Here is a 14,355-nt window from a genome sequence, read left to right on the forward strand (position 1 = left end):
GGACTGCCACGACTTCTCAAATACGATGGATAGTGGCTTAGCAACTTCATCCGCCAGTTCCTTCAGGACCCACGGATGGATCTCATCGGGTCCCATGGACTTGTGCACCTTCAGGTTCCTTAGATGGTCTTGAACCTGATGTTCTCCCACAGTGGGCGGCTCTTCATTCTCCCAGTCCCTGCCTTTGCCTTCTGTGGCTTGGGCGGTGAGGCTTGAGCACTTGCTGGTGAAGTCCGAGGCAAAACAGTCATTGAGTACCTCCGCCTTCTCCATATCCCGGGTAACCAGGTCTCCCGTTTTGTTCCAGAGAGGGCCCACGTTTCCCCTCATCTTCCTTTTATCCCTGACATACCTATAGAATCTTTTCTTGTTGCCCTTGACATCTGGCTGTAACAGAACTTTTTTTTTTTTTATAAGCACCACTTAACATCTATGTAGTATCTGAATATGTAATTGTCTGTAACAGAACTTTTTTTTTTTTTATAAGCACCACTTAACATCTATGTAGTATCTGAATATGTAATTATCTCTTCTGATTGAAATAACACACACTACCTTAAAGGAGAACACACCCCTCCCAACACACACACTAATTACTAAAATGTCTACAACACAATGCTAGCTGGTAGCCTTTCACCAGTGACTGTCCATACATACTCAGTAGAAGCTGAACCAATAGGTTCAAAAGCACCAACTTAATTGAGAGTTTTAACTGGAAATACTAGAGAAAGAGATAATTACACTTACTCACGTCCCAAAAAAACTGTTTTGGTATTTTCAGATAAAGGTGTTTAATAAGGTCAAGATATTATTAAAAAACTAAGCTTCATTTCCATGTGTAGTTTTTTAAATTATTGTTTTGTTTAAATCCCTGCATGTGTATCCCAGCTTAGGACACTGTCTCTTTTCTATGCCTAAGTAATATTCCTGCCACCATACACCAGCTATCCTATTTTGTGTCCCTCCTTCCTCCCCCAGATGTAATTTCTCCGCAAAAAATAGGCTCCAACAAGTGCCGATCTGGATGAATGGGAGACTAGTATCTATATGGCAAGAAACTGTGCTTAGGAAAGGGTTAGTTTAGACACAGTTTAAAAGTATGAAATGAAAAATTAAATGCAAATTGTAATTCATGATTTTGAGCTTCACCTTCTACCAAACAGCATTTTAAAACACTTACAGCCAGAATAATCTTTGCCAGCTTCAGGCAAAGTGGATCTGAATCAATGTCTACAAGTTTATATAATGTCTTCAGAAGCACACTTCTTCTTTTAAATCTTTTTCCAAGCATATTTCCTTCGTTCAATGCTTGATAGAGCTTGGTGCAAGCCAGACAAAGATTTTCTATATTGTCTTCTACTTGAAGGGGGTGGGAAGGGAGAGAAAAATAAAAAAATAATTATCAGTGCCACCTTTTCCAGAGCATCTCAATAGACAAAGACATAGGAGAACAAAATAAAGAATGGGTTGCACAACAACAAAAATAAGGCGCCCAATAAATCTCTTAAAATGATAACGTGATCCTCAGAAACAGTTTTATTCTGCTCTTTCAAAAAGAAGAGACTCAAGCCAAGAAATCACAGAGCCAAAATAATACCTAAAGCTAAAATGAAACTCACCTTTAATGCTTAATAATCAGATTGACAAAATGTCTACCAGGAAACTGTGACTCTAAATATATTCTTTAAAGAGCTCCACCAAACATTACATGTGAAAAAGAGACAGTTAAGGAATATTTTTCTGCCTGTATACATAACCTAATACATCAAATCTTGCTGGGATTAAGAACAAGTGAATGTAAAAACTCGTTAGAACTCTCCAATGCATAGTAGAGATGCAAGATATATTTGAGTGGACTGTTGGCCTACTGACAAAAAAAAGTCATCTACCTCCTAACCTGAGTCCCTCAGATACTATTTAAAAAATACAAAAATAAAATATGCAGTAAATTATTACAAAATCTGCATCTCAACACAACAGAATCATGCACATGCTTACTTCAGAGGGAAAAGGAAAAGTCTTGCCTATTTTTAGAATTCAAGAGTGAGGGGTTTTTTTTCTTTTCTTACATTTGCTTTTGTCTATAAGGTGACACTAATAAAGCACCATATAAACCCACTTAAACTGCCTGTATAAACTCTGCATTTACTCAGGATGTACTTCATAGCTGAAATAGAGTCATATTCAAGGAGGCAAAGCACTTGTGATGAAATCTATATGAACAGGAAATTACGACAAACACCATTATATCTAAGGCCCCAAACCTGTAGGCAGATTCAAGGACCCACCTCTCATGCTGAGCAGTGCCTGGAAGCTCTCAATTTGCAATCATCATACTCAAGGAACAGCAATGACTATTCCATGTCTACTCCCATCATGACAGAAAATTTAACAAAATCTAGCATGATTCTAAACCCTCTGCTCCAGTAAGCAGTGAAACAGGAGTGGTGAGGAACCAAAATTGAAAGGTTTCCACTCCATTTCATGAAAATTAACAACAACAAAAAATATTCATCACTCATCCCATGGGGGATTTTTGAAGCTTATCCTCCCTTGAGTACTGGAATGTAACAAAATAAAGTATTTGCTCCTCTAGAAAAAGAGACTTAGGGGTTCTATTTGGTTTTGTCATAAACCAATCATCTCAAGTGCATGATATTCATAAGATTTTAGACAATAATTAAGTTCCAGGTTAATCTTCAGGTTTGTTTTTGAATGGAAAGTTTTCTGGAAACATTTTTGAGGGAGAAAGGGGAAGAAAAAGGCTTTTCTATTTATATATATAAAACTAAATGTGACCTAAATGCATGTGCAGGGAATTAGCTGAAAGGTATGGAGCAAGCGGCTGCACACAAAATTAAAAAATATTGAATTACCAACAGACCCACTCAGAACATGAAAATTATGGAATTCTAATATTCATTTTGATAGGAAAAACTGCAATTCTGCAGTAAATAGCCTAAATAAAGCAATATAACACGCAGCTGCAGGAGGTAATGATGCAATTCAATTACAATCTGTGTGAATATTCAAGAAGCAGCAAAACTCTTAACTTTAAGGTTTTTGTAGTACTACATTCAATCAACTGGCGAGAAGGTATCATTAGATAATTTCATCTATTATTAGAAAAACTAAGCCATAATCAAGTTTTTAAAAAAGCTAAAAAAAACCCAACACACTAACCAAATCAAGTGAAGACTGCGGAAAAGGGACATGAAAATTGATTTTCCTTAGTTACATTCATGACAAGGGAAAGACATGATTAGATTTTACCTCTAAATAATGTTTTGCTTACCTATAAAGAACATCTCACTATGCAAAACTTTAACTCAGTGGCTCCTATTTGACAATCTCAGCATTAAGCAAGGAAAATGTGAAGCTGCATAGCCGTTTTCAAATTTCCTGATCACTGTTTTTCTACACATCAGTCACAGATGTGGTAATGAGAATCCTGTCTTTTAAAAATAATGATATATTTTGGGAATCACTCAGTACTGTATAGGTGTTTCATACTCATCAACGTCTGCAAAATTATGCAAAAAAAAAAAAATCTAATCTGTACCATGCTATAATGAACACTGCAAAAGATCCCATAAAACAGAATCGGTCCCCTAATTTGACACTGACTTTTAACCACTTGTAAAAGCAAATCTACTTTCTATATTCCCACCAATCAAAGAAATATAATGTCTATAGAAGGCAACTAAACAACCTTTTGAATGAAATGTTAAAATGGATTTCAGAGTTCAATCTTTCAAGCCATACTTAATTTACTCAATTTTGCTTCAATATTCTGGGTCATTACATACTTTTCTGAGACATCTAACACTTTAAGCACAAATGGAAATTTTCATTAAGATTTCCTTAGTTTTCTAAAATTAATTGAGACCTTCAATAAAGTCTATGCTTAAAACAGTTAATCTGTGCAGTACTTTATTCTTAAAATTATTGCCTCATCACTGACTGCTAAGCTGGCAGAGCTATGTTGTCTAAAATAAGGTAATTTAATCAGACAAGATCTCCTCTAAACCAGTATTTTTTTTACAGAATCACAGAATGGTTGAGGTTGGAAGGGACCTCTGGAGATCATCTGGTCCAACCCCCCTGCTCAAGCAGGGTCAAGAGACAGTTGCCCAGGCCAGTTGTACATTGCAAAGTCACTGAACATGTGAAAGCATAAAAGGCTACACAGTCCAACTACTGTTATTCTTTTGAAGTAAACACAAATGAGTCCCATGTTTCCTGCAAGAAATAGTACAGAAAATACACCCTTTCAAGAACAGTGTTACCCACCTTTTTCTAGTTCATGCAGAATTGGTAGAATCTTTATATGCCAAAAGATTTCTTCCTCTTCTGATTCATTTATTCTTGTTTCATCCTCTAAGCCTTCAAAATACATTCAAAACAAAAGCACACATTCAGTGAAGGTTTCAACTTCTACACAAATAAATAGCTACAAATAGTTTATTCATCAGTCAGAAAAAAAATCCAGAAATGTCACATTTTGCTATATTCTGGGTTATTCTACCTATTCAAGCTTTTGTTTTTATTTACATTTTCTCAAAACCAAAAGTTTCAAACAAAACTAGATGGATAAATGTTTTGATATGTAAAGCTGTACTGTAAAGCCAGATTTGCTTTTGTTTGCTGACATTAATGTTTCATTTGATCGCTGAATTGGAAGGTAATGAATACTTCTACATCAACATGTCCTACTATTTTCAGCTCTGTGTCCAAGTGACAGCTTATTCTGTGTTAAAAAATATCCATACTACAGACAATCCTCTAGGATTGTACAATTTTACCTAGTTGGTAAAAGCTTGGTTAAGCTTGGTTAACTGACTCTTTGGTCAGTTAGGGAAAAATAATCTTGTTATTTATTACATCCTGTTAGCAATTCTAACCACTTCATGCAATTAGTTTTGAGAACGTCTGGACTATATTTTTGTAAAATGCCTGTTTCCCTCCTATTCTTTGTTACATTAAACAATTTCTCACACAGCATCTTGGGAAATGAATAGCAAACTACAGATATCTGAAAGACATTTTGCCTCCATTAAACATGTCAGAAACCTTGAAGGAAACCAACTCCCAGTTTTTTTGGCCACCCTCAACCAACTTCCTCCACAGTGACTGAGAAAGAGCTATTGTTCATTATCAGAAACCTTGTCCACTTCACAAAGAGAAGTTTTAAAAAATACTTCAGCTTTTTTTATACTTTGCTTCGAAAAGAAAAGACAAAAAAAGTCTATCAGCAGACATCAAGTTAAAAATTCGTAGAACAAAAGATCAGCGGTCTGAAATTCTGCTGGAAACAAGACTGGGAGCGTGGATCTGTTTTCAGATTGGACAAGGGAGTTGGTGAAACATGGTTTATTAAAAAATGGATTCCAGGATTGACTTTCATATGGATGCATTATCAGTGGGAATTATTCTGACTTGCTGAACATCCTTTTCACATTCACCTGGCACTATGTGAAGTGACAGAATTCTGGTCTTGACCATTGGCCCGCTACAGCTGGAGAGCCAGAGCTTCTGCACAACTTGAGTTTTAAAGGATCTAACAATTGCTTACAAGGTGCATGTAGGCATATTTTTGGAGTTCAAGATTAGGTTAAGCTCCTTATTTTGCAGGCAACCAAAGTTGTTGTTATAAAGATGGGGTTTGGCTTGTTGGTTTTTTTCCTTTTAAATAGGGAAATAAAAGTCACACGACTCCGCTAAATAACATGAAGAAAGCCATTAAGGCTAGTATGCGGTTTTTTTAAGTGACGGATTTGTCAGAAAGTGTCTCCTACCGTTCATTACTAGCTCTTGCATTTAAATGACAATGTAAATTCTTAACATAATCATTATCAAACACAAAAAATACTGTACTACATGAGAACACCGATATTGAGAGGTTTGCATCATGAGAATAGTATCTCAGACCTTAAAAAAATGACTGTCTACTGAGCACTACTTCGAACAGTAAAACAATTAAAAACTTCCTATTTTAAAAGCTTGCTCTTTAAAAAAAAAACCAGACTCTTTTTGTGTATCTGTATTAACTTTAACTGTCTATCTATAATTTACACAGAATGAAACTATCAATTATATCTATTTCAACAGATTATACAAAAATGCTGCTATTTCATAAGTAATACACTGTTAAGTATATTATTACAATAACTATATCTTGTTGTGTGCCGATATACATATTAGTATAAGTACATGTTATTAGGTAATATTATTATTCCTTATTTTGCAGACCTTTTCTATTTTCTAGATCAAATGAGTTAATAGTCTTATTTAGATAGATGAGTTGCTTAATTAATAAAACACTATGCAGCATTTGCAATGAAGTGAAAGTTCTGCTCCGGATAATGTAAGAGCACAGCTGAAATGAGAACACTAGAATAGTTTGCACTGTTCCTTCCTGCCACAAAACCCACATATTGACTCAATTATTTCTTTTCTTTCCAATTTGTAGCTACCTCTCTTAAACTGAAAGATGGGACTGGCTTTCTAACTACACACATCCTTAACAAAGTTAAGCAAGAAATAGAATAGTTCATGTACGCATTTTCAGATATGAACAAACTTCTCAGTAGAAAAAAAATTAACAAAGCCATTCAATTTTTAGTTCAGAGCAAAAAGAACTCATGTTTTGTGCCGCTCTGCTGCAGTTCTCTCACATTCATCAGAAAAATATAGCAACCTAAAAGTCATAATGGCATAATTTTTTTAAACAAATATCTCTTGTAACTAGGAAAAATAAAGATAATCAGCTTTTACTAAACAATATTAATCCTAGTAATAAGAATGAACAGGAAATACATGTTTATAAAGAAAAGCAACATTAATAAATTGTAAACTTGCATGTGTCTCAGTCATGGGCCCACATATTGACTCAATTATTTCTTTTCTTTCCAATTTGTAGCTACCTCTCTTAAACTGAAAGATGGGACTGGCTTTCTAACTACACACATCCTTAACAAAGTTAAGCAAGAAATAGAATAGTTCATGTACGCATTTTCAGATATGAACAAACACTTCTCAGTAAAAAAAATTAACAAAGCCATTCAATTTTTAGTTCAGAGCAAAAAGAACTCATGTTTTGTGCCGCTCTGCTGCAGTTCTCTCACATTCATCAGAAAAATATAGCAACCTAAAAGTCATAATGGCATAATTTTTTTAAACAAATATCTCTTGTAACTAGGAAAAATAAAGATAATCAGCTTTTACTAAACAATATTAATCCTAGTAATAAGAATGAACAGGAAATACATGTTTATAAAGAAAAGCAACATTAATAAATTGTAAACTTGCATGTGTCTCAGTCGTGGGAGATTTTTAAGGTGCTGATGAAAAGTTATGGCACTAGTTGTATTTAAAATATTGCAGAAGCTGTCCTGAACCTTCTGATTGAGCAAATCACAATTCAACAGCAAAAATACTCAAGCAAAAGAATTCAGCAAGTTGAAGTTCGTTGTCTCAGTTTTTCATAGGTCTTAACAACAGCTTTGCATTCTGGTAAAAAAAAAATCACTAATCAGTCTACATTTATTGGTTGCTGTTTTTAGCATGTAAATACAAGAGCCTTAGCAACACTGAGCTTTCAAAAGCTGTGTATGCCTGACTTATCATGTTTGGCCTTTTCACAGAATACTGAGTGGCTACGAATCTATCAATATTAAAACAATCTACCTCCTCTCTAAAATGTGAAAGTATAAACACAAATCATATCAGAAAATAGAAATAATCTGTAAATGAACACTACCCCCAGGACCTCACTATAGAGAAGAAATGATTGAGAATTCCTACTGCTATCCCACTGTTTATTCTGGGATTAAAGATGAAGTATGCACAAACTAAGGAAGCTACATAATGGGAAAAAAAGAAACAATCCTAATACACACATGATTTTTTTCAATAGTGCCGATAAAATAGCACAAATAAATTAAAAGGCTTATAAACAGAGAAAATACAGCCCCACAGAATACTAACTCCCATGACATGGTAAATACTCTCAGCTCCTCTGAAGGAAATGAAAGCAGAGCACATTACAGCCTTCACCAGAACGATCCAGAATAATGCAACTTCTCAGTTCTAGAAAAATCGTAATAAAGCATAATAATAGCAGAGTAGAAACTTCAAGTTTCCATACCAGTCTCTCAAATATGCACATGCCATGTATGAAACGTGCCAGCTATGAGGGAACCTTAATTAAAATCTGTTATGTAAAATTAGCAAAATGCATCCCTACAGGGCAATCCAGAATCTGTATCTTCAGCTAATATAGCTTGGCATAACTTTATTAGTTCCTGTGCAACTATGTCAGTTTACAAAAAGTGATGAGCAAACAAGGTGTTAATGGATTGGCAAATTCTTAAGCCTACATATGGGAAAAACAAGAGAGAAAATATCAACAGATTTTTAGAGTGAAGATCTCTTGAATATTGTTTCTCTTTACCAACATCAGTAAAAAAACCCAATACATCTAGAAAACAAAAAATATTGGTCAGTGAATAAAGAAGAAAAAGATCTTCAAATCACAAGAATTAGATTATTTCTATTTGACTATATTTCACTGTTTTTGACTGGAGATTGAAATGCCTTATGAAGTACCTGTTACTCTTCTCTTCCAGCCTGTACTCCTTGGCCATGATGAACTTCTGCCAGGCTTTTTAATCTGGTCACTAAAAGATACAGTATAGACACACACAAAGTATATCAGAATGCTTCTTTCTTCACACATACTCAGTATGAGATCTGCATATTAATAACTGAGAAGATTATAAGCTATTTTACTAAGTTAGTAGGTAATCTGCTCATTAAAAATGACATATAAATAAAACTTCCTCCAGTACATATTACAGAAAGCTCCTTCAGAAATACTGACATATTTACACCACAAGAGGTCACCATTATGGAACACAAAACCTAAAGCATTTCCACTTGTACAATAAAACTGAAAGCTGAACCAAACTAAACTCAGAAAGAGCCAATTTTTATTTTATCATCAGTTTCATTAACTGAATATAAACTCAACTAGCTTAAAACTGTAAGTTCATCCACTCACAAGGACAGTGATTTCTTCTGATAGAATTAACACTTTTAAAAGATTTAATGAGAAGAATTTTCACTTTAGCACTTTAGCAACCTTTAATGTAAATATTAGAATTTCCAGGTCTGCCTGTGAACTACTGCTAACCGTGTAGTAGTCACTAGTTCTGTTAGTACAAGAAACACGTATGTTGTCATTTCTTTGTAAAGCAACAGTGAGTAATGCCATAATTCCTGCTGATTGTATGATTGTCTTTCTTTGGCCAGAAGAAACTACTACATCCATGTGATAAAACTATTCTGTTTGTCTAGCTACACACTCAAGCAGCACCGATCTAAAAGAAATATACAAGATATAGACTCTCTTTGCTATTAAACAGGAATCTTTCCTCCTTTAAATTCTGTACTCAAGACAAAGGTCTTAATCTATGTTTTCTATTCTCAGTGTATGTTTAACGCTTCTTATTCCATTTATAGTTCATGTACCAATACAACCTAACCTCCTAAATTTCCTTCTAAAGGTAACAGTAGTGTGTTAGCAATGTTATTTCAATTTGTTTTAACCTGTTAATTTAGTTGCTGTAAGGCTTAAAGCTAAACTGTTGTTTAAGTGGTTTGCTGGACTGGTGCCTAAATCCTGTCTGCCAGTCCAGACAGAAGATGTAAGTCATCCTATCAACAGATGGAGACAGAATAAAAGACAAAGCTTTTGTAAGATCACTTCCCTACAAAAGGGACTGGATAGCTCACTGTGATCAGTCAAAAATTTCCCAAGCAATCACATTACAGAGGAACACTTGCTTCATTATGGCTAACAGTGAATAATGCTTTCTTTTTACAGCATGAGGATTTAAGTGCTCCAAAATCCAAACGCTTACACAAACTATCTTGAATTTTTTTCAGCTCATATATGGCAATTCCTACTCCTCTGGGGAAGCAATGCTTTAAAAAAAAATAGACAAGTGTCCTGGTTTCAGCTGGGATAGAGTTAATTTTCTTCCTAGTAGCTGGTACAGTGCTGTGTTTTGGATTTAGTATGAGAATAATGTCGATAACACACCGATGTTTTAGTTGTTGCTGAGCAGTGCTTACACTAGTCAAGGACTTTTCAGCTTCCCATGCTCTACTGACTGAGAAGGCTGGAGGTGCACAAGAAGCTGGGAGGGGGCACAGCCAGGACAGCTGACCCAAACTGGCCAAAGGGACATTCCATACCATGTGACGTCATGCTCAGTACATAAACTGGGGAAAGCTGGCCGGGGGGGGCCGCTGCTCGGGGACTGTCTGGGCATCGGTCAGTGGGTGGTGAGCAATTGCATTGTGCATCACTTGCTTTGTATATTCTTTTATTATTGTTGTTGTTGTTGTTATTATGATGATGATTTTATTCTATTTCAAGTATTAAACTGTTTTTATCTCAACCCATGAGTTTTCTCACTTTTACTCTTCCAATTCTCTCCCCCATCCCATCGGGGGGGGGGGGAGTGAGCAAGCGGCTGTGCGGTGCTCAGTTGCCAACTGAGGTTAAACCACGGCAACAAGTACTTGCATGTCTACTCTAAAATAGACTGACATCTGTAAGAAAGAAGGTTTCTACAGCACACGTTAAATACAGTTCAGTGTATTAACAGAAATCAAAATTTGGTTCCATTTATGTGAATACCTTGTCCTACAAACTTTAAAAGTTTAAGAAATGATTCTACAAGGTTCAGCCATCCCTGAAATCAAGACTATAACCTGAAAGGACACTGGATAAGCAAGAGAATAACAATTTCAGTCACCTAAGACTAACCCAGCTATATTCAGAAATCAGTATCTTCAGAATTATATGTAGGCATGATGATACGATCTGCCTATAGGAATATGGACATTTGAGTGCTTTCCTCAGAAAAAGAGTTTTGTAACTATATCCTGTCTGTGCCTCTTCCCCTAAAATGTAAATCCACAGGATGAATCCAAGAAACCTCAACAAAGACAATCCTACAAGTTTTGCAGGAAACAAAAGCAGCTGAATAGAAAAGACACTGAAGCAAAGGATGTGGTAACCTGAACACTTATCAGACAGAAACACCATATATGCGAGATGAAGGGTAAGACCATGTCAAAGTCTGAACTGTGTAAAAAAAAAAAGTTTGGTTTGAACCTATGATTTCTTAAACACCAGTAGCAACTGGTTTAGAGACCTACGCAAGCAGGAAAGCAGATTGCTGTACTGCTGGTATTCACAGAACTATCTGTACTTTTGGGAAACATTCTCATAAGTTAAACAGCTTAACTGGAACTCTCATTATTTTCAGAAAAAGAATACACTGAATACGTACATAAATGAGAATGAATGGTGAACAGGCTTATCTTTAGGGAGTATGTACAATCTATGTATTTTGTGAGAGATTATAAAATCCCTTTATGTATCTTTACCATGCTGCCAACTCCAGTTTAGTTACAGAGACTTTTGCTTCTTTGTTATCTCTTCACTTTCATGTAGGGCTGAAACTTAAGCAGCAATATCTTGTTAAGAACTATGCAGTTAAAATATAATCAACCTATTCTAAAAAATAAGTTACCTACTATTGAAGGGAACTGGCTTGTCAAGAGAGTGGTTGCCTTGGAAACAAAGTCAATTGGCAGAAATCTGATCATCTGATAAGGGACTCATCAAGAAATCAACTGACAGAAGCTCTGATGATTTACAGAGGAAAAAGAACTTGGCAACTGGATCATCTCTATCCCTCTCATATAAGGGAGATCATAGTAGCCCCTATGAGGAACACGGCTTTCTTGAATGTACACAGACTATGAGGACTTCCAAAAGGAAGGTGAGCCAGCACTGCGGTAGCGTGTTCAGTATTTTTCCCTGATGAAAGAATGCATAATTAAGTGAAAGCAGCATTTATTCAGAAACTCTGCATGTTTAGATGTTTACTTGCTTGTTCTTGCCATGAGCCTCTTGTTAATGGTAAATCTGCAAACTCTCACCTTCAGTGGTATTCCAGGTAAAACTACATTTCTGAGAACTGCATCCCAGAGGCAAAGAATTGGGCTAGTTTTCTCCAAAGAAGCTGCACACAACAGCAAGGTCTGATTCACAAATGTTGAGTGTAAGATCCCAACAGAGGAACAGTGCTTGGGGTCTTTCCTTATACTGCGGAGCCTTAAACATCTGAGAATCTGGCTACCTCTTTACTTGTAAAATGGAGTCTAGCAATGGGCCTGAATTTTGGGCCACACCTTTCCATACAATGAGACCCTTAGCATGGTCCCTGCTACGGTTTTGGCCCAAGAAAGGTAGTACCTTCCTTGACAAATGCCTGGGCAGAGACAAGCAGAGGTAGGGATGTTCCCAGACAATACTTTGTGTGTGGTAGGGAGGGGGTTAAAAATACTTTCATTGTATTAACATAACCCATGACACAGCAGTTGGCCACCAAGCCAGAGACTACCTCCTTTGTTTAATCTTTATTAATTATTAGTACAGATGTAGCCCTGGTGCCCCACTGACTATTTAGTTACCCGTTAAGAGGGACACATAGCCTAATACTAACAAGTTAATGCTGCTCTACAGAATTGTCTCTAACAAGCACCTTTGATCAGTAAGGTAGCAAAGCTTAATTAGAAAGAAAAGAGAACATGATCATCTTTTCTGAATTGTCGAACTTGAAGGCATTCCCTCTAGACACTACCCTCTCTTCTCCTCATGGTAAGGTTCTTGTAACACCTACATATTCTTACAACGTTGGGAGGCAAAACTAGAAAATACGGAAGTGGGAGAAGAACAGAGGAGCACAGGACCTGAGTGCAATAAAGGACAAATAATATGAGGATTAGTTTTCAAAGAGAAGAGTAGGAATAACAGGGAATGAGCAAAAGGTAAGGGCAGCAGGTACGGAAAAGGCCATAAGCCCCATACTATCTGCTTCTGCAAGTGCCAAGATCTCACACGACTTTGCTCCTCCAGAGATTATGAGCCTCTTCTCTTGCACCCACGTAAACTGAATCTGTGGACTCTCTCTTGAAGTAGAGATAGGAACTGGGACTATCCCATGTAAACCGGAACGTGAACAGAGTCTTACGAAGGCAGTGAGCTACTCACATGCAGACAGTGCATAGCATGCCTTGAGTAAACGCTGTGAGGAAGCCATACACAGTAGATGCTAGCTAGTGTCTGGAAATACGTTTATTTTCCATTTTTAAACAAGGAAATGAAAATTAATTACCAACTTTGTGATCCGGAAGATAACAAGATTCTGCAGGGCACCCTTAACTTTGTATTTATAGGTATCTTTTGTTGGCAAATTCTACATGACTGCTTAAGGCAACTTCTTTGGGATGGGGGGGTGGTTGAAGACATCAGAAGAACCAAACTGGTTTCATCGACAGAAACAGAAGGAATATTAGGCTTAACATCCAAGGACTTTATGGAGACTGACTAACAAAACACCATTTTCTCTCACTCAGCTCCACACAAAACTTTCCAAATAGTAGTAAATCTCAAACATCAGCAACGTTTAAACCAGAAAAGGTAACCTGGAAGATAGCTTGGAAAAACACACAGCACACTGCCTTCTGAAGGCATCACCTGCATAAACTACAATAATACTAAAATTTACAGAACATATGTTTACATATATTTTATAAAAACGAGAAACAGAACATGGTCTAGTTAGTCCAAAAGCTTGTCTTCAACTACGTCTTTTTAGCGTATCAGAAGACGACATAAAACTGGTAAGTACAGACACTCACAGAAAAACCTCTTCAGATGTTCCTTCCTGATAAGAAGCCTTAGTCTGTGTTGCCGCCACATGAAAGATCTCTTATGATTCATATGCTCTCGATAAAACATTGGCCTCATTTCTAGTAGCATTTTCTAAAGTAAAGTAATATTTAGTTGGGGGGTGGGATTCAGTTTATTTTTAAATAAATTTCTAAGGCATTTGAGTTTATTGCCTCTCAATTTCCTTTTATTTCTTTGATGCCCTTTTTCTTAAGTCAGAAAACTGTAATTATGAGCATACAATTTCTACACATCTATATCTCCAGAGCATTTTTTATATATATATATATATATATAAAACCACAATTCTAATCTTCCAAGTTCCTTTCTCGTAAGCAAATCTAAGCCCCTGATAGTTTCGTTGTTTGTCCTTAGAGCCCTTTTATTTTTTGTCTTTATTTTGATAAGGTAAACAAAACCAGTCGTACTTAATCTAAAAGTCCCTTAGCTATTTATATAACAAAAATATACAAAAGCCATAGTAGGTCACGCTGAAAGTCCACCTTGCTCGGTGTCTTGTAACAGTGACAAAAAAG

General features: G+C 36.1%; 1 protein-coding gene across 2 annotated transcripts in view; it reads right to left on the reverse strand.

The window, feature by feature from the left end:
- The window catches only part of ARMC2 (armadillo repeat containing 2), a 70,040-nt gene that overhangs the window by 39,304 nt on the left and 16,381 nt on the right, over positions 1 to 14,355 (reverse strand). For both annotated transcript variants that reach the window (XM_019474611.1, XM_009289172.2), the window contains 3 exons: positions 8,611 to 8,681; positions 4,294 to 4,386; positions 1,181 to 1,356 (listed from right to left, as the gene is read on the reverse strand). In XM_019474611.1, the coding sequence (XP_019330156.1) occupies positions 1,181 to 1,356; positions 4,294 to 4,386; positions 8,611 to 8,681 (340 nt within the window). The remainder of the gene's footprint in view (positions 1 to 1,180; positions 1,357 to 4,293; positions 4,387 to 8,610; positions 8,682 to 14,355) is intronic.

The sequence above is a fragment of the Aptenodytes forsteri genome, unplaced genomic scaffold, assembly GCF_000699145.1.
Source record: "Aptenodytes forsteri isolate BGI_AS27 unplaced genomic scaffold, ASM69914v1 Scaffold217, whole genome shotgun sequence".
In the NCBI taxonomy this organism is placed as follows: Eukaryota; Metazoa; Chordata; class Aves; order Sphenisciformes; family Spheniscidae; genus Aptenodytes; species Aptenodytes forsteri.